Here is a 24,566-nt window from a genome sequence, read left to right on the forward strand (position 1 = left end):
GTGAAGATAGGAGACAACACCAAAAGCAGCAGACTTGTGGCCTATCCTGGCTGAAATAGCTTGAGTTCTGTGCTTTGGCCACAGGCTGCTTTGGATGAGCATGGCTATCTGGGCTGAGCTGTTCCCACAGGGAACAGGTAAGGGGATTCCAAGGAGTGCTAGTATGGGGAGAGTGAGATTAACAGTCTGGTATGACCACAGGATGGGCATCTCCAACATAGTGGGCAGTGCAGTATTTTACTCTGCAATTGTTTATTGATGTCCTACTGTGGGTGCTGGGAATAATAATAGGAAACCTCTGAGTGGCTTAGAACAGGCTGGTGAACTGCAAACCAGAACTAACATGCTAGCCCCGCCCTAGGGGTGGAGATTAGCATAAGTGCCCTTTGAATGACACTCTCTCCTCTCTTTCTGTTCCTTCTAGATGCACATGGTGTCAGGCAGACTGAGATGGGGCACTGCCCGGAAGACCTCCACCTCTGCTGGGCCTCCAGGTTCCTGGGATTCACCAACCTCCTCCTCAGTGAGTGGCCCAGGCTCCTGAGAGGGAGGGTCTCTGGGTGGAGCAGGGAGGCAGGGTGCCTTTTCTGTGCCTAATGTCCTTGGTGAGCAAAAAGAAGTAACAGCTTTGTAATTATTTAGCAAATGTATTGCATTTGGTTTAGAGTTCTGGGGTGAACAGAAGAGCAAAATGACCTGGTTGTGGCAAGTCTAGGATACCCGAGCTCAGGCAGCCTTCACTATTTTAAGGGAAACATCTGAGGGAGGTAAGGCTGTCTCTGCAGCAGTAATGGGAAGTCTGGAGAACCCAGAGCTGCCTGCGGAGAGGGAGAGAGACTAAGAAGCTGGCTCCTTGACTTGGACGGGCTGGGGTACAACTCAGAGGGTACCTGACAGTCTGTGCAGCTGTCCTGTGGAGGAGGAAGTTGACTAGAACTCTGTCTGAGATGGAGAAAGCAACTGTAGTCTTGATTTCTTGAGAAAGATGAAGGATGTTAAATACAATGAAATGAAATTCTGCTTTTGTAAAAGGAACAGCAGCTTCTTAAGATTAAGGGTTTCTGTATATCCACCTGTAGTAAGAATATGGCGAAACTATGGAAGGAACAATAGACTAGTAATGTGGCCTCTTGAAGTGGGTGAACTAAGGGGAAAAGAGAAGAGAAAGGGATGTAGAAACTATGGGGAATCAAGTGAAAAGTGAACCGAGGACTGGACAAAACCCTAATTACATACATGACTTCCTGGAAGATTATATGATTATGTATATGGAATATACATTTATATTAAATATAAACTAATGAGGAAATGCCCACTAAATTATGAAATCTGGAGAAAGTTGGAAAGCTTTTTTTTGTTTTAGTATCCCAGCCGCTAAATGAACTTGTAGGAGTTATATGAAAATTGATAAATTAGAGACCATTTAAAAAGAGATGTCTTGAATTAAGAATGAGCTTTGCAAAATATTACCCCCTTTCTAACAAGAAATCTCTATGTCAGCAGTAAAATGTACACCTTCTCTACTTTTCAATTTTTTTAAGTGGAAAATCTGTTCTGTTATTTAGGGTTTTGTCCATAATCTTTCGGGTTGGCAGATTACATAGACAGAGGGAGAAACAGACACAGTTTTAACTTGATTTGCTACTTTTAATTTTACATTATTTAAGTAAACTTTTACACTATCTTGTTTTTAACTACACTCTCCCTGACTTTTTCTCCTTCAGGTTAGACCTTTGGTAGATCACAGCTCTTGCCCCCTTCCTTCTCTTTCAAAGTCTTCTTCCATCATCCTCACAGGTGGGCTCACTATTCCCTTCTGAGTGGATCCTCTCTGTAGTCTGAGGGCTAAGCTTCCTCTCTCCCTGGTTCCTGTTTTTCTTTTTGTTTTTCCCCCAGCAAGTGGGGAGTCTGGCTGGGCTATCGTTTAACCCTCATCTGGCAAGAAGTTCCTGCCCTTCTAAGACCTTCAAAGTTCTTGCTTCCTCATTTCAAGAGAGGAAAACTGGAGGATGAGCCTCCAGGAGCTGCTCAGATCCTGGTGATGAGACAACAGTGCTGGGATGGGAGCCCTGGGGAGGATAGGGAGAGGGTGAAGGAGCTGGTGGGAGCTTCTGCAGGGGAGAAGCGCTGGGCTGGGAGAGGGGAGCCCTGGCGCCAGGTGTGGCTTTGCCCGGCACAAGTTCACCTCCTGAGAAGCTTCCTCTTCTGTGACAAGAGGGGTCTGGACAAATGCCCCCTGAAGCTTGACCTGGAGGAGATGCCTGATTAAATGAATTAGTGATTAAATGAATACAAAGAAATATCTTAAACCCTTGGACATATGAACACTAGCATGTGCTAGTCTCTGCTTCCAGTGAGAGCCGGAAATGAGAATAAGTACAGTAGCAGGGAGACAGAGGAGAAGACAATGGCAACCCACTCCAGTACTCTTGCCTGGAAAATCCCATGGATGGAGGAGCCTGGTAGGCTGCAGTCCATGAGGTTGCTAAGAGTCGGACACAACTCAGCAAATTTACTTTCACTTTTCACTTTCATGCATTGGAGAAGGAAATGGCAACCCACTCCTGTTCTTGCCTGGAGAATCCCAGAGACAGGGGAGCCTGGTGGGCTGCCATCTATGGGGTCGCACAGAGTAGGACACAACTGAAGTGACTTAGCAGTAGCAGCAGCAGGAGGGAGACAGGTCTGATATGAGATTTTATTGAATTGGAAAGAAAATTGCGACTGTGGAAGGCTGAGACCAATCATGGCAGATGAATCCTAACCTGCTGGAAGAAGCAGATTAATCATCTTTTCAGATAGGGCACTTTCCCTCATTGTGATCTGTCCAACCTGGTCCCCAGAAAGGACAGAGGGTGTCAGATCCCTTGGGCCTATGTCTGAAGAGGGAGGGTGGGCTCAGGAGGTGGTGACCCTGCAGCAAATGTGCCCACTGGTCACAACTCAAGGTCACAAGGACAGTTCAGTTCAGTTCAGTCACTCAGTTGCATCCGATTAATTGTGAACCCATGAACCACAGCATGCCAGGCCTCCCTGTCCATCACCAACTCCCAGAGTCCACCCAAACCCATGTCCATTGAGTCAGTGATGCCATCCAACCATCTCATCCTCTGTCGTCCCCTTCTCTTCCTGCCCTCAATCTTTCCCAGCATTGGGTCTTTTCAAATGAGTCAGCTCTTCACATCAGGTGGCCCAAGTATTGGAGTTTCAGCTTCAGCATCAGTCCTTCCAATGAACACCCAGGACTGATCTCCTTTAGGATGGACTAGGTGCATCTCCTTGCAGTCCAAGGGACTCTCAGGAGTCTTCTCCAACAACGCAGTTCAAAAGCATCAATTCTTTGGCGCTCAGTTTCTTTACAGTCCAACTCTCACATCCATACATGACTACTGGAAAAACCATAGCCTTGACTAGACGGACCTTTGTTGGCAAAGTAATGTCTCTGCTTTTTAATATGCTGTCTAGGTTGGTCATAACTTTCCTTCCAAGGAGTAAGCGTCTTTTAATTTCATGGCTGCAGTCACCATCTGCAGTGATCTTGGAGTCCAAAAAAATAAAGTCAGCCACTGTTTCCACTGTTTCCCCCATCTATTTGCCATGAAGTAATGGGGCCAGATGCCATGATCTTAGTTTTTTGAATGCTGAGCTTTAAGCCAACTTTTTGACTCTCCTCTTTCACTTTCATCAAGAGGCTCTTTAGTTCTTCTTCACTTTCTGCCATAAGGGTGTTGTCATCTGCATATCTGAGGTTATTGATATTTCTCCTGGCAGTCTTAATCCCAGCTTGTGCTTCATCCAGCCCAGTGTTTCTCATGATGTACTCTGCATATAACTTAAATAAGCAAGGACATCTTGATCACTAGCTCTCCCCCTCATATTCTAGTCCTTGGCAGTTAGCCTTGTGATGAAAGTGAAAGTAAAGTCGCTCAGTCGTGTCCGACTCTTTGTGACCCCATGGACTATAGCCTACCAGGCTTCTCCGTCCATGGGATTCTTCAGGCAAGAGTATTGGAGTGGGTTGCCATTTCCTTCTCCAGGGGATCTTCCCGATCCAGGGATTGAACCCAGGTCTCCCACATTGGAGGCAGACGCTTTAACCTCTGAGCCACCAGGGAAGCCCTTGTGATGAGTGCTGGCCAAAAAACATGAGCAGAGAGCGCACTACTTCTGGACAGATGCAGTGAAACTCCTGTGTGGTTCTCCTGTCTCCCATCTCTGCGGTGGGGCTGGGAGCCTGTGTGGATGCTGTGAGCTCCTTGGGTGTGGCTACAAGGTAGTAAATCCCCTAACATTTGAATTAGGATCCTTCACTCACTCTCTCAGGGGACCTGTGGTAGGAGATATAAACTCTGCTTGTTCTGAGATATTGAGGTACTGTAATTGTTCATTACCTAGCACAGCCTAGCCTGTCCTGAATACTACATTGCCCTGAAGATGCTGGGAAGGAGAGCAGTCTTCATGTTTGTATTAGGTATCTATTTCTGTGTAACATGTTATCCCAAAACTTACTGCCTTAAACACCATGTGATATAATCTCACAGTTTCTGTGGTTCAGGGCTTAGAGTTGGATCAGCTGAGTCCTCTGGCTCAGGGTCTTCAAGACTGAAATCAGAGTCTTGGCTGCATCAGCTTAGGGTCGAATGGGCAAGACGTGATCCCAAGAGCTCTCATGGATTGCTGATGGGAGGCAGTTCCTGTGGTTATTGGGCTGAGGGTGCCATTTCCTCCCTGGATGTTGGCCAGAGGCTCCCTCAGTTTCTTGTCATGGGCTCCTCCTCAGGGCAGCTGAGTTCCTCAGAGCGAGCAAGAGTGAAAGTGAAGGAGAGAGAGTGTGAGCAAGAGGGAAGTCACAGTCTTGTATAACCTAGGATCACTGAGTGACATCCATCACATCTGCTCTAGTCTAGTCCTAAGCCACTCTCTAGACACAGCCCCATTCCAGGGGAGGGCACTACGTAAGGATGTGAACGTAAGGGGGCAAGTAAGAAGCTCCTCCTACAGTTACACATTTGGTATGGATAGAAAGTGTGCTCGGTGCTTTTGATCCATGATCTCACTCAATTTATAATGTAGGTGAGGAAACTGCAGATTAGTTAAACTTACCTACTCGAGGTAACAGTTCACTAGAACTAGGATTTAATAGTAGAATTGCTTCAAAATCATGTTACTAGTTTGCCTCCTAAGAATCAAGGGAGTATATTGGATGAATTTTGTATAAAATATAAGCTATATAATTTTATCCTTTATTGTTACTGAAAAAAATACATTTCCTGTTTCCAATGCCCTAGGCATCCACAGCACTGGAGTCAAGAGTTCTGTAACACCTGGTCCTGGAGTTCAGGATTCTGGAGCCCATGTTCTCATGCAGGGGATCCAAGGAGGTTCTGTGTTGTTTCATGTGACCAAGAAGCGAGAAGCTGAACCAGAGGAGGTCTCGTGGGGCTTTGGCTCTGAGTTAAACTACAGAGTCCTGCTGCGAGTCCACCGTGGGGCAGACACCCCAACCTGGATCAGCCTCCAGGACAAGTACCAGCACAGGGTCCATGTGCCCAATGTGACGTCCCTGAGGATTGAGAACCTGACCCGAGAGGACAGTGGGCACTACCGGGCTCGAGCCAGCTTCACTGGAGGAATAGAATTTAACCAGGTTTTCCTCCTCGCTGTCTATGGTGAGTGACACTCCTCACTCCACCCTATGGCTTCCCTTGTTCTTTTGTGCTAGGACTGGCACACAGGCTCCATTTTTCAGGATCCCTTCCAGATACCAACCTTCAGACTCCTTTCCCCCTTGAATCAGGAAGTAAGTGGTTTACTGCAAATGGTGAGAGGAGTTGAGATTTATACCAGGGATAAAACCACTATAGTAGTTTGGGAGAGGAGAATGGGAATTGGGGGAAATGATATTGTTATAACAATTATTGTTCTTTATAGGTCCAGGTTACATAATGTGTTTATTAATTGTCTGTTGCTGCTTTAATTTGGAGACTTCACACAAAGCAAATTTATCATCTTTCTGAGCTACAGGTCAGAAGTCACACATGGGTTTCACCAGGCCAAAGTCAAGGTATTGGCAGGGCTGTGTTGTTTCCTAGAGGTTCCAGAAGGAGATTCATTTTTTTGTATTTTGCACCTTCTAGTGCTAAGAGTCAGACATGACTGAGCAACTTCACTTTGACTTTTCACTTTCATCCATTGGAGAAGGAAATTGCAACCCACTCCGGTATTCTTGCCTGGAGAATCCCAGGGACGGGGGAGCCTGGTGGGCTGCCATCTATGGGGTTGTACAGAGTTGGACACGACTGAAGCGACTTAGCAGCAGCAGCAGCAGCAGCAGTGGTTGTTTATATTATTTGGCTCAGGATCACCTTCCTCCATCTTAAAAGCCTGCAATATTGGGAGCAATTCTTCTCAAACCTTATCCCTTTGACCTCATCTTCTTCTTCCTTCCATGTTTAAGGACACTTGTGATTACATTTGTCCCATCCAGGTAATCAGAATAATCTCATTTTAAAGCAAGCTACTTAGCAGCCTTAATTCCATCTGTTACCTTAATTTCACCTTGCCACATAACCTAACATAGTCACAGGTTCTGAGGATTGGCTGTGGACTTATTCGGGGTCCATTATTCATCTATTACAATTCAGAAATCCATGGGTAGTCTGTACCTCCTTCTCCTTTTACTCAGAGCCAGTGCAAGACCAGCCTTACATGCAAAGATTCCACCAATCCAGCACTAGAAGCCTTCAGTAGATGTAGGAGAAAAGTTACTCTGTAACATTTCCAGATACCCTCACTTAGTCAACAATTTTTTTTTCCCTAAAGTCCAACGGCCTAAGAAAATATCTGCTGTGAGAGATTGACGGTTGCTGCCTTAGGTTCCCATGTGATTTCTGTGACCAACTGATCAGTATATCACGTCTCAAGTTCAGTGGCATGTTCTAACCAGACTCAGACTCCTCATAGTAGTTGCTACTGCTGCATCTCCCACAAATTTGTCCATCCCTGTGAGCACAGAACATTTGTCTGAGGTCCCACTCCTGACCAGGTATCTGTCTTCTCTAGAGGCTATACAGTCTCAAACATCATCTGTGCAAGAGAGAAGGGCAAGATCCTGATCCAGGACTAGGCCTTCTGTCCCAGACTTCTACCGCTTCTAGGAGAAACCCAATTTTCTTAGAAATAATGGGTATTGGGGAAGTGGGATCAGGCTTTATTTTCTGGTTGGAAATCTATGAGTCTTTCTAAACATACACACAATTTAGTAAAATCACATACAACTTACCTCAGTGGCTCTCCTCTTTATTGTCACTTGCTGTGTGTTAAGTATTTGGCAAATTGTGGGTTTTAAAAAAAAATTAAATTATTTATTTTATTTGGAGGTTAATTACTTTACAATATTGTAGTGGTTTTTGCCATACATTGACATGAATCAGCCATGGGTGTGCATGTGTTCCCATCCTGAACCCCCCTCCCATCTCCCTCCCCATCCCATTGCTCAGGGTCATCCCAGTGCACCAGCCCTGAGCACCCCGTCTCATGCATCGAACCTGGACTGGCGATCTGTTTCACATATGACAATATATATGTTTTAATGCTATTCTCTCAAATCATCCCACCCTCGCCTTCTCCCACAGAATCCAAAAGGCTGTTCTTTACAATTGTGTCTCTTTTGCTGTCTCGCATATAGGGTCATCGTTGCTGCTGCTGCTGCTAAGTCACTTCAGTCGTGTCCGACTCTGTGTGAGCCTGTAGACGGCAGCCCACCAGGCTCCCCTGTCCCTGGGATTCTCCAGGCAAGAACACTGGAGTGGGTTGCCATTTCTTACTCCAACGCATGAAAGTGAAAAGTCAAAGTGAAGTTGCTCAGTAGTGTCCAACTCTTAGTGACCCCATGGATTGAAGCCTACCAGGCTCTTCCATCCATGGGATTTTCCAGGCAAAAGAGTACTGGAGTGGGGTGCCATTACTGTCTCCAGGTCATTGTTACCATCTTTCTAAATTTCATATATATGCGTTAGTACACTGTATTGGTGTTTTTCTTTCTGACTTACTTCACTCCAGTTTCATCTACCTCATTAGAACAGATCCAAATGTACTCTTTTTAATGGCTGAGTAATATTCCATTGTGTATATGTGCCACAGCTTTCTTATCCATTCATCTGCTGATGGACATCTAGGTTGCTTCCATGTCCTGGCTATTGTAAACAGTGCTGCAATGAACATTGGGGTACACGTGTCTCTTTTAATTCTGTTTCCCTCAGTGTGTATGCCCAGCAGTGGGATTTCTGGGTGATATGGCAGTTCTACTTACAGTTTTTTAAGGAATCTCCACACTGTTCTCCATAGTGGCTGTACTAGTTTGCATTCCCACCAACAGTGTAAGAGGGTTTTTACACTGTGTAAGAAAAGTTTTACACTTTTCTCCACACCCTCTCCAGCACTTATTGTTTGTAGACTTTTGGATAGCAGCCATTCTGACTGGCGTGAGATGGAACCCCATTGTGGTTTTGATTTGCATTTCTCTAATAATGAATGATGTTGAGTATCTTTTCATGTGTTTGTTAGCCATCTATATGTCTTCTTTGGAGAAAGAAGTTTAGTTCTTTAGTGAATGCTTTTGCTGTTGCAGCTCACTCTTTAGTTATTTGGCCTATTTTTTTCATTGGGTTGTTTATTTTTCTGGCATTGAGCTGCAGGAGCTGCTTGTATATTTTTGAGATTAATTCTCTGTCAGTTGCTTTGTTTGCTATTATTTTCTCCCCTTCTGAGGGTTGTCTTTTCACCTTGCTTATAGTTTTCTTCATTGTGCAAAGCTTTTAAACTTAATTAGGTCCCATTTGTTTATTTTTGCTTTTATTTCCATTACTCTGGGAGGTGGGTCATAGAGGATCCTGCTGTGATTTATGTCAGAGAGTGTTTTGCCTGTTTTCCTCTAGGAGTTTTATAGTTTCTGGTCTTATGTTTAGATCTTTAATCCATTTTGAGTTTGTTTTTGTGTATGGTGTTAGAAAGTGTTCTAGTTTCATTCTTTTACAAGTGGTTGACCAGTTTTCCCAGCACCATTTACTGAAGAGGCTGTCTTTACCCCATTGTATATTCTTGCCTCCTTTGTTAAAAAATAAGGTACCCATAGGTGCATGGGTTTATTTCTGGGCTTTCTATCTTGTTCCATTGGTTTATATTTCTGTTTAGGGGCCAGTACCATACTGTTGAACAGTGGCTTTGTAGTATAATCTGAAGTCAGGAAGGTTGATTCCTCCAGTTCATTCTTCTTTCTCCAGATTGCTTTGACTATTGGAGGTTTTTTGTATTTCCATACAAATTGTGAAATTATTTGTTCTAATTCTGCAAATTGTGTTTTATCTGTAAAATGTGTTCACTATCATTAAGGGGAGAATGCCAGGGTTTCAGTGAGATAATAGATGCGAATGTACAGACTGAAATGTTCTCCAATCATGTGAGCCCCATTCTTTTGTTTCTTCTCTCCCAGATCCTGTACCCCTTCCCCAGATCCTGGTCAAATCCGCATCCATCACACCAGGCTGGTGCAATGCCACCCTAGGGTGCACAGCCTCACAGGACACAGAGGACCTGAAGGTGACCTGGGGGAGCATGGGCCTTCCCAGAGGGCAGAGAATAACCCTGGATCCACCCTCAAACCCCTGGACCCTGACTCTGAGCCTGCCCCTGAGCCAACCCAGTGCCAGCTTGACCTGTGTGGTCAGCAATCAGGTGGACCAGAAAACTGCCACCTTAGACCTGGGGGAAGTCTGTGTCTCTGGTGAGTAGACCTGCCAGAGGGGAGGGGCACTGTCAGAGCTCATGGGTGAGGGTCATGGGCTTTTCTACCTACCATGTTATTAGCCCCACCTTTTAATGGGTCACCTGATAAAGGAGTCTGATAGGTACAGCCACAGCATGTCTGCTTTTAACCGTCTCTCAAGACCTTGCATGCCAGTCCAACTTCATCCCCACATTTCCTTCAAGAAACAGGGATTTGTTTTTAATGAAAATCTTGTCCACCCAGCTCAAGATGATCTATTCCCTGTCCTAGCTGGCCCTGGAGACAGAGCAGGGGTGGTGTGGGGGAGGCAAAGAGAACTAGAGCTGCAACAGCAAAAGCAATCCCTAGAGATGCATTTCCCTGAGGGCTCACCCCTCCCCTGACCCATACTCCCTGCTGCCTGCACCTGCCTGCCTGTTGCCCGCTGGGGAGCTCCTTCCCTCCCAGATGCTGCAGGGCAGTGTCAGATCTGGTCCAGGGCAATAGTTTTCCAGCACTCCTACCTCATTCATTATCCATAGTGAGTCATCCACTGTAGTCTTCTGAAAAGCAATCGGATTTTGTGATTGGTCTGTATCATCTGTAGGAGTCCGACCCAGGGACTCCCTTCAGGATTCAGGGCTGCAAAGCTCCTCTGCCCATGCTCCTTACCTCACACACTTCACACTGAATTGTTTGCTTGGCTTCCCTGAATGTGTCCTGCAATTGCAAGTTCCTGAGCCTCTGGAAATGCTGCTTCCTCTACCATCAAACCTCCCAAGTCAAGAGTTTTTCACTTCCTTACTTATTGCTATTGAAGGATTTTCCTCAGGTCACGGGCCTGTAAACAGTGTCCTGCACTTGGTTATAGTAGCATTTTGAATCAAATTAAACAAAGGGTGGCTCAATCTCCTGTTGCACAGGCACTGCAGCTGCTGTAACCGTCCTGCCTCAGGCATCATCTGCTTTAAGGGGCAGTCCATGGCCACCCCACACTGAACAGCAATGCTATTGATGGGTTTGTCTTCTCCATAGCCTGGAACACCTTGAGGGCAGAGGACTTGTCCTGTTCTCCTTTTAATTCTTATACCAAGCAAAGCTTCTAGCACTGAATAAATGACCTGGTATCTTGTGTGCAGTCCAGCACCTCTAACCGTCTCCCATGAGCTGCTGGTGGGAGCTGATATGTCAGCATCACTTAAAATCTCATGATACCTTTCCCTTGGTCCCATTCTGGAGTCTCAGATAAAGTTCAACACTCAGCATGACCCATAAGATCCTCTGGAAAGAGCCTCTTCCTCCCTCTGATCCTCCTTGCCCAGCTCGCCTTTGCCTTACCCTCTCCTGCCTGCTGGTCTAGGGTGATTGCAACCCCTAGGGCTGGAGATTTGTCATGGAACAAACAAATGGAAGTGAAAACAGCCATTTCCACTGCTTTTTGGAAAGCTGTGCCCAGTCTGAATGTCTGGTAAACTCCTATTCCTCTCTCAAGGCTGAGTTTTTGCATCACCTCCCCTGGGAGGCCCTCCTTGAAGACCAGTGTACAAGGTATAAACTTCTATGGCACTGCCATCTCTCTGGCTGGAAGACTTTGGTATTTTCAGTCTTCCCACTGTGTGACCCTGGCTTGCTCCTCTCAGCATCCCTGGCATCAAGCAGGAGCTTGGGACCTGGGTGAATGAATGATACTGCCTCACTCCTTCCTCTTTCCCTCAGACTTTGCCATCTCCTCTCTACATATCTCCCCTTGGCAATGGGTATTACAAGTTGTGTCTTTCCTTAACTTTCTTCATTCTCTCTGTGTGAGGAAAACAGATTCACATGGACAGGTCAGTGCTGACCCCCTGCCATGCGTCATAAAGGCTGTTGTGGTTATGCTGTTGATCACTGGACTTGGACTGTTCCTTTGGAAGACACGTGGGAAGAAGAGGAAGATAGAGACTGAAAGAGGCAGGTTTCACTTCTCCTTCTGGCCCCACATGCCACCCCTCCCCCACTGAACCTTTGGCTGCCTTCCTCCTTTATTTTGCTGCTCAACGATTATCTCTGGGGAAGAGGAAGGTGGGTGTAGGCTTGGCCTTGGGGTTCATTGCCATGGGGGAAGGTATATGTTTTCAAGGCCAAGATCAAGCTTTACTCTGTGTATGACTCAGGTATAGAATTTCAGGAGAATCAGAGGGACAATGATGGTGGAGACCAGTATGCAGAGCTGAGCCAGCAGGCATCTGCAGAGGCCACATATAAGATGAGAACTGGGAGCTGTGCCCAGCCTGGGCTCTCATAGGTCTTTTTCCTGGGTCGGTCAACCCAGTCATCTGCTGTTCCTGGCCCTGCTGTCTCTCACCATGTGGTCAGTGGTATTTATAAAAAAACATTTCAAACTTGGGGCCAATATAGACGTGGTCACTTTGGGGGAATTCACATGCAGTTCATATCAGCAGCATTGGTTCATTGTGGATCACTCTGGGGCCTCTCTCAGCTCTTTAGAAACCCTCTGTCTTCCAGTCATAGGTAATTGGTGAACATATTTAGAATAAAAGGAGCCTTTTAGAGTCTACAGTGAGGTCCACAAGCCAGAAAGTGTGCCCATGTAGATAATTTAATTGGAGGAAGCAGGAGACTTGGTACTCCTAGGACACCTCCACTCACAGCCTGATTCCTGCAGGCACCTGCCTCCCCCAGCTCTTGTTTGGCTCCAGCTGCCCCTGGTCTGTTACTCTGACTGTCCTGCCACCAACTCTCTGGGTACACGTGTCCTTCTGACATTCTCTGACAGCTCTCCAAGCTGCCCTGCCACTCAGGATCCTCACCTTCCCGGATGAATCCTCTTCTTCCATCATCGACTCAGTGCCTAACCCCTCTTCTCCTGAAACTTTCCAAAGAGGACCTTCCTGCACATAATAATCCCCACAGCCTCTCCTGTGTGGTGGTGTATATCTTTCTGAGGACATCAGCTCAGGCCTGGGGACTATGTGGAAGATATTTACCAGACCACAGAGGAAGAGGTTAGGACCTTGTTGCTGGGTGCTGATTTGGGAGTCTATGGAAGCCACATGGATTGGTAGGAGTCCATAAAGGACTGTCCTGAGTTTTGCTTCGCACCCTGTGTAGGGTAAAAGTTGCATGTTGGGCATTGTGTGTGTGTGTCTGTATGTACATTGGGGGAGTAGCCAGTGTACATTATACCCTGCGCCATATCCCTTGTTCCTGATCACTAGTACTAACCTCAGCTTCAGTTCATGGACCTCAAATCTACCTCCTGTGGAGTGGGAAGAGGAATTTGTACTGTTTCTAGCCCTTCCAAACCTTCTCTGTCTCAGAGAAGGACCCAGGCTGGATTTATATTCTTAGGAAAGCACCCTCAGGCTTTTCCTGTCTGGGGTGGGGGTCATTAGAATGGAAGTGCAGGGTGCTCCCCCCACAACACACACTCTGATGAAGCTGCTGTAAGCAGTGAAGTTTAAGGAAGATCTGAACCAGCCCTCTCCTGCCTCTTCTGATGCTCAGCCCCCACAACCTGCTGGCCTCGGATCCTAGTCAGCCTCCTTTTGCTCACTCACATCCTTCTGCCTGAAATGGTGATGCCTGCCCTTTCCCTTCCTCTCATCCCTCTTGTTTGAATTCTACCATCCAACCCAAAACCCCCTTCCAGGTCACTTGTTCTATATGTTCCTTAAAATTTGGAAATGGTCTGTTCCACATCTGACCTTTTCAGACACACTGACAAAACCAAGTCCCCTACCATAGCTTGCCCTGGGTTAGTCATCACTCTTCTCTGCTAACCTCACTTGTACCTCCCTCAGAAGGGTGCTGTGTCTTTAGAAGGCCAGTGCCAAGAGATAAGCACTTCTCTCTGTGAAGGGTGTAAGCAACCCTCCACCTAGCTCCCGCAGGGACTCAGCAGACTGAGACCCAGAGCACAGTCTACAGAAGTCTTTTTAATAATAAGTCCACAAGGAAGCAAGATTAACATGATGACCTTCAACCACTCTGCTTGGCTTTCTTACCCACCTCCATCCTCCTGATGACCTAAGGCAGCCTGCACTGAATTGTGCGGGAGCTTCCCCTCTTCCTGGGGGTCCTCACCTCATCAAAGCCTTTGCTTCCTGCCTTGAGTTTCAGCTCTTGAGTCAGAGATAGATTCACTGTAGTTCTATGATTTGTGGTTCCTTGTCTGCTGATCTAGATGTCTGGGTCTCTTGATTCCACTTTCACCTCAGCAAGCTTAGCTGCTTCATTTCTGACTTAAAATCTTGAGCATTAGGAACCAATGCTAGTATCCTGTTGGGTGGTACATGGATAATGAAGAAATAGAGTTTCCATAATAAGGCTGTTTTAGCCTGTTTAGCTCAGGCTGAACAGAAGGCTAAGAGAGATGACCTCTCTCACTGGCATCCCAGATGATCAGTCATAGCCTGTATCAGTGCCATCAGTCCAAAAGCAGTGTAAGGTGTGACGACCCATTGACTCCCTCCCACCCACCTCGGTTCTCAAAGCATAAGACAGAAAAGAAAAAGAACTGAACATTCCAAGCCTGTATTGAACCAGGTTTTGTCCTGTGAATTTTATAAATATTATTTCTTCTTATAAGAACTCTTTAGAGTAGATATTACTGTTCCTATTTTGCAGGACAATATATAGTTGGTATCAGAGCAAATTCTTAAATCTAATGTTAGATGATTCCAGCATTCATATCTTTTCCTTTGCCACATGGTCACTGAAGACATTGGAATCTTGGAGTATTCAGAGATTATCTTCCATTTTTTTGCTCCTCTTCCAAGGATCCTGGTTCTAACTCAGGTGCCTCAATGTGGAATGAGGTCATCCTGATGATGGATGAAGCAGCTGGTGGCTGAAAGTGGAACTGCTCCTTAGGGGGACAAAGAGATGGTAGATGTGGGTGGGAGACATGCAATGACAAGTCCTGCCCTCTGGCTCAGAGGAAACACCTGAAGCAGAGATGCTTCTTCTTGGTCTTGTGGGAGTTGCTTCCTCTCATACAATGTGTGTTGTGGATTTCAGCATCCTTATTCTCAAGTCAGCTTCCCTTTCTATTATTAATCATGAATATTCAAGAATTCTGTGATGCTGAAATCCCCAATATACAAATGTAAAATTAAAGTCTATTGATGTTAAGTACTCTCCCTAGTTGTAAGTGATGTAGGCATAATCTCAGGGAGGGTATAATAATTTCACACATTTTAATTCTTTCTCTCTATCATTCCAGACACCCAAACATTTACTATCATCTGTTGTGTTATCCTTCCTAAATCTTCCTCTACTTGCTCTTCTCTCATTCCCATCTTCCACCTGCAGCTGCAACACTTTTACATTTCCGCCAGAAATATATGAGAATTTCTTCACATCATCTCAAACTCTCACTATTTTTTTTTTTTTATTTTAGCCATCCTAGTGCTGATGAAGTGGAAACTGCTTGTGGTCCTGAATTGCTTTTCTCAAATTATTCATGTTGAACATGTTGAACTGACAATTTGTATGCCTTATTTGAAGAAACTTCTTTCTCTCAATTTCTTTCTCCCTTTGTCCATGCATTGCCCCTACCTCTCCATTCAGTCTGCTTTTGTCTGGTCACCATGCTGACTTTATGTTGTTAAATCCAGTGGTCAATTTTCAGTCCTTATTTCCCATAAGTTCTCAGCCACAGTGGACCTATACTTCCTGGAAACACTTTTCATTTTGCAATTACCATTATTTTCTGCCTACTGGATGGTTGCTCCTAAGTTTCCTTTATCAGTATTATTCCAACCTCTAAATTTTTGAATAGTCAATGTTCATACCCAGATGAACTCGGTTCAGTGTCTATGCTCATTTCTTTCTGTTGCTCTGGCCATGCAGTAATCCTGTGACCTTCTGTGGCAAAAAAGGACTTAGAGATGCTATCCGTCCCTGGACTCCATGGTGGGAATATCCAACTGTTTACTTGACATCTCCTTGTGCATGTATAGTAGATATCTCTATCTTGACATGTTTAAACTCAAACTCTCCAAACATTTTTTCTATAGAGTTTCTCATCCTTCCAAATGTCACCTCAATCCTCCCATTCTTTTTTTTTTTTTTTAATTTCTGGCCATAAAGCCTTGGTTTATACTTGACTTCATTCTTCTTTTTCATTTTCATTTCTTTTTCACTCTCTATTAGAAAGTATATCTCAGCATTCTATATATATTTGAATACTTATTTTTGTGTATCTATATGAAAAAAATATGTTTATAACAAAATGTCTCTCCTCTCACCACCTCCTTGGTCCAACTGGGTCATCGTTTCTCACTTGGATTATCACAGTTGCCGCGGAATCTCTCACTGTTGCCCTTAATCCTTTAATGTCTATTTTCACAATATCACCCAGATGAATCTTTTCAAAACCTAAGTTGCATCACATTACTCATGAGCTTGGAACTACTGCCATTAGCTCCCTTTATCTGGAAGGTCCTGTATCATTTGACCTCATCTTCCTTCCTCCCCTCCTTCCTTAATGCACTCTAGGATACTGGGCTTCCTGCTATTCCTTCAATACTCTGTGCATGCTCCTTCCTCTCCAGAATTCTCTCCCCCCAGGTATCCACATGTCTCATTTCCTGACCTATTTCAGGTCTTTATTCAGATGTTAACTTCTCAGTAAGACCCCTCACCTCCCTATATAAAACTGCAAACTCTTTCTGGTGGCCTCTTTCCTCCTTAATGCTCTATTTTCTCCACAGTACTTTCACAAGGCTGTGTGACAAGGTACAGTTATTCTGGGCTGTTGTTTAAAGACAGTTGGTATTGAGGCCTCAAAGAATAAACTGCAATCCTATCATGCAAATACCATTATTATTCCCAGCAAATGGCACATAACTAATAGGTGGCAGAGCTGGAGTTGAAAACTAAGTGTTGGATTCTAAAGCTCTTGAACTCCATATAGTCAACAATCCTTGCCTCCCTAGCATAAATCTCTCTTGATTGTATTGTATGATTTTTTTAGTGCATTGTCAGATTCAGTTTGCTAGTATTTTGTTAAGGACTTTTGTGACTGTGTCTCTAACACTGACTTGTAATTTTGTGTGTGTGTGATATGTTTGTCTGGCCTTGGTGTGATGGTGGCCTTCTGGAATGAGTTTGGTAGTGTTCATCTCTCTACAAGTTTTTGGAAGAGTTTGAGAAGGATATGTGTTAGTTTTTCTCTAAATGTTTAATAGAATTCACCTGTGAAGCCATCTGATTCAGGACTTTTGTTTGTTGAAAGATATTTAATTAAAATTTAATTTCATTACTTGTGATTGGTCTGTTTATATTATTAATTCTTCCTGATTCTATTTTTGAAAACTGTACCTTTCCAAGAATTTACCCATTTCTTCCCAATAGTCCATTTTGTAGGTCCTCACTGGGTCAGACGCAACTCCTCCAGGGCAGCCTGAGGAAAAAACTCCTATGGAGAATCCAAATGCAGGGGTGGAGTTAAAACCACAATTGAAATCCAGGGGCAGTGTGCATAAGGAAGAGGATTGAAAACCTTCTCACCAGCTGTACAAGTTACAGATTAAATCCACATGACCAACTAGGTAGACTCTGTGTCTATGGAATATATAAAAGGACAATGCGAGGCCCCACAAAAGAAAAAGCAGTAGCTCTGGCTGATATGCATTTTGGAGGCAAGAATACGTAGCAGTATGACCACATTAGAGTCTGAGCTGTCCCCATAGCAGGTCCAGAGAGCAGCCCAGTGTTGGAGGGCATCCTAGGGAGACAGAGGTGCACTGTGACTCACAGTGAGGGAAAGGACGTTGGCAGATGATATCTGAGAAAAACATCTATTATTATTCTTATATTTTGATTTGTTCTGCAGTTGGTTCTGTATTTTTCTTCTTTTCTTCCTCTGTTGCTGTGGTTGTTGATTTGATTGTTACTATTAGCATATTTAAGCTTTTGAGAACTGTTTTTAAATAGCACTTTTTATTTCCTTCATATACTTCTACATCTATGTTGGCCTTTGCAATTCTGTGGGATTTTTTTTAATATATAATTTTATTTTAAAAATCTTTTTTCTAATTTAAATTTTTTCCCTTGGTTTTGTTTTTCTTATTGTTCTTTTCCTGCTGTAGTTATTCATATATATATATATATATATATAAAATACTTCCATTTAACTTTGCTTTTCTATTTTCCTTCCTTTCTTTTTTTGCTTTCTTTTTTTTAACATGTTTGTTAGTTTGTTTAGTTTTCTTTGCTTTATTCCTCAGTTGGCACTTAGTTTTGGTTTTGCTTTCTAGTTGGTGTTTTAGTTTTGTTTTTAATTGGTTTATATGGTTTTTGGTTTTCTTTGTTTGCCAGGTAACTCTCTTGTACTTCCTTTTCTTTGGATTGTTTTGGTATTCTTTGTGTGTGTGTGTGTGTGTGCGTGTGTGTGTGTGTGTGTGTATGTCTGTGTGTGTGTGTGTGTATGTTCCATTGTTTTTGTTTTTAATGTCTGACTTTGTATGTACCATTTGTCTGGGGTTCGTCTTTTGCTTCTCATTTTGTTTTTGCGCATTGGTTCTAACCCCTTTAATGCCATAATAAATGACTTGTGCAATTTCGGTTTTCCAGCCAGAGACCAGTCCTGACTTTGGAGCAGGAACGCTAAGTCCAGGACCCTTGACTGCCACAGAACTCCAAACCCCAGGAAGTATTAAATAGTAAGAATTCCCATGATGGCTTCCACCTGTATACAAGACCTAACATTGCCCAATTTCCAGCAGCACCCAGTACAGGAAGCCTCACTCAAACAACAAGCGAGACAGAAACATAAATCTAGCCATCAACAGAGAGGATTCCCATGGACACCACCCAAAAAAACCACCTACACAAAAAAGAGTATGCCAAGGCTGTATATTGTCACCCTGCTTATTTAATTTATAAGCCGAGTACATCATGAGAAATGCTAGTCTAGATGAATTACAAGTTGGAACCAAGACTGCCAGGCAAAATATCAATAACCACAGATATGAAGATAATACCAGAAAGTGAAAAACTAAAGAGCCTCTTGATGAAAGTGAAAGAGGAGAGTGAAAAAGCTGGGCTAACCCTCAACATTCCAAAAACAAAGATCATGGCATCTGTTTTGGGGCATCACTCCATGGCAAATAGTTGGGGAAACAATGCCAGACTTTATTTTCTAGGGCTCCAAAATCACTGCAGATGGTGACTGCAGCCATGAAATTGAAAGATGCTTGCTCCTTGGAAGAAACTCTTTGATCAACGTAGACAACATATTAAAAAGCAGAGTCATTATTTTGCTGACAAAGGTCCATCTAGTCAAAGCTATGGTCTTTCCAGCAGTTATGTAAGGATGTGAGACCATAAATAAAACTGAGCACTGAAGAATTGATGCTTTTGAACTTTGGTGTTGGAGAAGACTCTTGAGAGTTTCTTAGACTGTAAGAAGATCCAACCAGTCAATCTTAAAGGAAATCAGTCCTGAATATTCATTGGAAGGACTGATGCTGAAGCTAAAGCTCCAGTACTTTGACCACCTGATGCAAAGAACTGACTCATTGGAAAAGACCCTGATGCTGGGAAAGATTGAAGGCAGAAGGAGAATGGGGAGACAGAGGATAAGATGGTTGGATGGCATCACTGACTTGATAGATGTGAGTTTGAGCAAGCTCCAGGAGTTTGAGCAAGCTCTGAGAGGTTGTGATGGACAGGGAAGCCTGGCGTGCTGCCATCCATGAGGTCGCAAAGAGTCAGACATGACTGAGAGACTGACTTGAACTGATAGAGCTATAGACTCAAGGGTTGAGTTTCCCCATGGCAGGAGTTCAACCCCATCCATCAGCAGATAACTGAATTAAAGTTTTACTCAGCAAGTTGCTGCCCACCAGACCAGTTCCTCCCATTAGGAACCTTACGCAAGCCTCTTAATCTCATCCATCAGAGGGCAGACAGAAAAAGCAAGAAGAACTACATTCCCACAGTGACTAAAACAATCATTACAGAAAGTTAATCAGTATGAAAAAGCAGAAAGTTATGTCCCAGATGAAGGGACAAGATAAATCCCCAGAAAAACAACTAAATGAAGCAGAGATAGGCAGCTTCCCAGAAAAAGAATTCAGGATAATGATAGTGAATATAATTCAGGATCTTGGAAAAAGAATGGAGGCAAAGATTGAGAAGATACAAGAAATGTTTAACAAAGACCCAGAAGAACTAAAGAATAAGTAAACAGATGAATAATATGCTAGAAGGAATCCATAGCAGAATAATGAGGCAGAAGTACAAATAAATGACCTGGACAGAATGGTGGAGATCACTGCCATAGAACAGAATACAGAAAAAAGAAATAAAGAAAATCTAAGAGGCCTAAAGGACAACACTAAACGCATGAACACTTGTGTTATAGGGGTGCCAGAAGGAGAAGTGCAAGAGAAAGGATCTAAGAAAATATTTGAAGAGATAATAGCTGAAAACTTCTCTAACATGGAAAAGGAAATAGTCAACCAAGTCCAGGAAGCATAGAGAGTCCCAGGCAGGATAAGACCAAGGAGGAACCCACTGAGACACATAGTAATCAAAATGACAAAAATTAAAGACAGAGATAAAATATTAAGAGCAACATGGGAAAAACAGCAAGCAACATACAAAGGAACTGCCATCAGGCTATCAGCTGATGTCTCAATAGAAACTCTAGATGCCAAAAGGGAATAGCATGACATATTTAAGGATGAAAGGAAAGAACCTACAATCATGAATACTCTGCTCAACATGACGCATCATATTTGTTGGTGAAATCAAAAGCTTTCCAGAGAAGCAATAGTTAAGAGAATTTAGCACCACCAAACAAGCTTTACAGAAATGCCAAAGGAATTTCTCTAGGCAAGAAGAAAGAGAAAGAAAAGACATACCTACAGAAAATAAATCCAAAACAATCACAAAAATGGTAATAGAATCATACATCTCAATTATTACCTTAAATGTAAATTGATTAAATGCACCAACCAAAAGACATAGACTGGCAGAGCAGATGAAGATGTGTACATGTATGCACTTACCACATCACTCTGCTTGATCCCCCAAATTGTATGCAATTATTTTATATTGTTAGGTTTATTATGTTTCCATTATGGCTTGCAACTGTAATTGTCTGTTATTTTTTGTTTGGCTATCGATTGTGAAAACTGATAAACATCTTTTACTATTGTGATTATGTAACTATTACTTAACACCATTGTATCATGATTAGTAAACAGAAAAATAATAGAATTCTATATCATCAAACGGCTTCCCTGGTAGCTCAGCTGGTAAAGAATTCACTTGTAATGCAGGAGACCCGAATTTGATTCCTGAAACTGGAAGTTCCCCTAGAGAAAGGATAGGCTACCCACTCCAGTATTCTTGGGCTTCCCTGGTGGCTCAGACAATAAAGAATCCACCTGCAATGTGGGAGACATGAGTTCGATCCCTGGGTTGAGAAGATCGCTTGGAGGAAGGCAAAGCAACCCACTTCAGTATTCTTGCCTGAAGAATCCCCATGGACAGAGGAACCTGGTGGGTTACACTCCATGGGCTCACAGAGTCAGATGCAACTGAGTGGCTAAATACAGCACAGCACATATCGTCAAAACTACCAATTAACAGAAAAAACTGTTATCACTTTTTAAAATGCAGATGCATATCAGATTATCTTGGAATTTTTTTGAAAAATACAAATGCCCGGTATTCTTTTTTTTTTGGCCAAAGCTTCAGATATGTTTCCAACGAACAGACATGTTTAAAAACAACTGGACTATATGAGAATCTTTAACTTTTATCTAGTTTGTTTCATTTTTTCTAGTGAATATTCAGTGCTCCCATTTAATTTGGTTTATGTTTCCAGTTTTTCCATCTCTTTAAAAAAAAAAGTTCTTTCTCAAGACTTTATCAAGCATAGTAGAAAGGCTTTTGTATGCATATATAGAAACAATATGTATTATATATATTTAGAAAATATGAATTTTTGCATAACTAAAAAATGTATGACATTTTGATTCCATGTTTGATTCAGTATGACTAAAACACTAGATTTCTAAATTAAAAATAATATATGAAACAATAAAGGTTTATTGTATAGCACAGAGAATTATAGTCAATATTTTATAATAACCTATAATGGAAAATAATTTCCAAAATAATATATGTGTATATGTATAACTGAATCTCACACACACAAAAAGAATTCTACTTTTTGAAATTTAGTAATGTTTATTTTTTCTAAATGCCTTATGGACATTTAATAGCAATGTATGAAATACAAAAATTTAAATATATTTGTATAGAAGGTTAATATAAATTAATTAAATGTAAATCTATTATATTAAAAAAGAAAACCACTTGTGTGGGGTTAACTAAACTTATTGTTTAATCATTTCACAATATATATGTGTATCAAATCACACTAAACACCTTAAACTTTCAATCTGTTTCATGTCAACTGTATCTCAATAAAGCTGAAATCTTAATATTAAAAAAAGCAACAAGTAATATACAAAGGAAACACCATACAATTAATAGCTGATCTTCCAGCAGAAACTCTGCAGACCAGTAGGGAATGGTAGGATATATTTAAAGTCCTGAAAAGGAAAAAATCTACAATCAAGATTACTTTACCTGGCAAGAATCTCATTCATAATTAATGGAGAAATCAAAACTTTACAGATAAGGAAAAGTTGAGTATTTAGCACCACCAAACTAGCTTAATCAGGGCTTCCCTGATAGCTAAGTTGGTAAAAAAAAAAAAAAAAAAAAAGAATCTGCCTGCAATCCAGGAGACCTTGATTCGATTCCTGGGTTGGGAAGATCGCCTGGGGAAGGGAATGGCTACCCACTCCAGTATTCTGGCCTGGAGAATTCTGTGAACTGAGAGAAGTCCATGGGGTGGCAAAGAATCGAATACGACTGAGCGACTTTCACTTTAAACTAGCTTTACAACAAATATTAAAGGGGCTTCTATAGACAGGAAGCACAAGAGAAGCAAAAGACCTATCAAAGCAAACAAAACAAGAAAATTCCAGTAGGAACATGTATATCAATAATTACTTTAAATGTAAATCGACAACACTCCAACCAAAAGACGCAGAGTGGCTGAATGGATACAAAAATAAGACCCATGTATATGCTGTCTACAAGAGACCCTCTTCAGACTGAGAGATGCATACAGGCAGAAAGTGAGAGGATGGAGAAAGATGTTCCATTCAAATGGAAATCAAAACAAAGCCAGAGTAGCAATTCTCATACCAGACAAAATATACCTTAAAATAATGAACATTAGAAGAGATAAGGAAGGACATTACACAATGATCAAAGGATCAATCCAAGAAGAAGCTATAACAGTTGTAAATATTTATGCACCCATTATAGGGATATCCGGGGAAGGCAATGGCACCCCACTCCAGTACTCTTGCCTGGAAAATCCCATGAACGGAGGAGCCTGGTGGGCTGCAGTCCATGGGGTCGCTAGAGTCAGGCACGACTGAGCGACTTCACTTTCACTTTTCACTTTCATGTATTGGAGAAGGAAATGGCAACCCACACCAGTGCTCTTGCCTGGAGAATCCCAGGGACGGGGGAGCCTGGTGGGCTGCCGTCTATGGGGTCGCACAGAGTCGGACACGACTGAAGCGACTTAGCAGCAGCAGCAGCACCAGCAGCAGCATAGGGATATCTCAATACACATGCAAACACTAACAGACATAAAAGGAGAAACTGGTAAATATTAGTAAAGAACTTTCACGTGCTACTTACACCAATGGACAGATCATCAAAACAGAAAAATTAATAAGGAAACATAAGCCTTAAGGGACACATTAGATCAGATGACCTGCCTCTTGAGAAACCTGTATACAGGTCAGGAAGCAACCTTTAGAACTGGACATGGAACAACAGACTGGTTCCAAATAGGAAAAGGAGTTCGTCAAGGCTGTATACTGTCACCCTGCTTATTTAACTTATATGCAGTGTACATCATGAGAAACGCTGGGCTGGAAGTAGCACAAGCTGGAATCAAGATTGCTGGCAGAAATATCAATAACCTCAGATATGCAGATGACACCACCCGTATGACAGAAAGTGAAGAATAACTACAGAGCCTCATGATGAAAGGGAAAGAGGAGAGTGAAAAAGTTGGCTTAAAGCTCAACATTCAGAAAACTAAGATCATAGCATCTGGTCCCATCACTTCATGGGAAATAGATGGGGAAACAGTGGAAACAGTGGCTGACTTTACTTTGAGGGGCTCCAAAATCACTGCAGATGATGACTGCAGCCATGAAATTAAAAGATGCTTACTCCTTGGAAGGAAGGTTATGACCAACCTAGACAGCATATTAAAAAGCAGAGACATTACTTTGTCAACAAAAGTCTGTCTAGTCAAGGCTATGGTTTTTCCTGTGGTCATGTATGGATGTGAGAGTTGGACTGTGAGGAAAGCTGAGCACTGAAGAACTGATACTTTTGAACTGCAGTGTTGGAAAAGACTCTTGAGAGTCCCTTGGACTGCAAGGAGATCCAACCAGTCCATCCTAAAGGAGATCAGTCCTGGGTGTTCAGTGGAATGACTGATGTTGAAGCTGAAACTCCAATACTTTGGCCACCTCATGTGAAGAGCTGACTCATTTGAAAAGACCTTGATGCTGGGAAAGACTGAGGGCTGGAGGAGAAGGGGACGACAGAGGATGAGATGGCTGGATGGCATCATCGACTCGATGGACATGAGTTTGAGTGAACTCTGGCAATTGGTGATGGACAGGGAGGCCTGATGTGCTGCGGTTCATGGAGTTGCAGAGTCGCACAC

The 24,566-nt window shown here is 42.9% G+C and overlaps 1 protein-coding gene across 1 annotated transcript; it reads left to right on the forward strand.

Annotated features, from left to right (window-relative positions):
* Positions 424–18,819, forward strand: LOC102183650 (SLAM family member 7). The gene is made up of 4 exons (XM_005677303.3): positions 424–523; positions 5,289–5,669; positions 9,491–9,781; positions 18,347–18,819. The coding sequence occupies exons 1-4, from the start codon at positions 451–453 to the stop codon at positions 18,361–18,363; spliced, it is 762 nt and encodes a 253-aa protein (XP_005677360.2). The 5' UTR covers positions 424–450; the 3' UTR covers positions 18,364–18,819.

Source organism: Capra hircus, chromosome 3 (assembly GCF_001704415.2).
Source record: "Capra hircus breed San Clemente chromosome 3, ASM170441v1, whole genome shotgun sequence".
In the NCBI taxonomy this organism is placed as follows: domain Eukaryota; kingdom Metazoa; phylum Chordata; class Mammalia; order Artiodactyla; family Bovidae; genus Capra; species Capra hircus.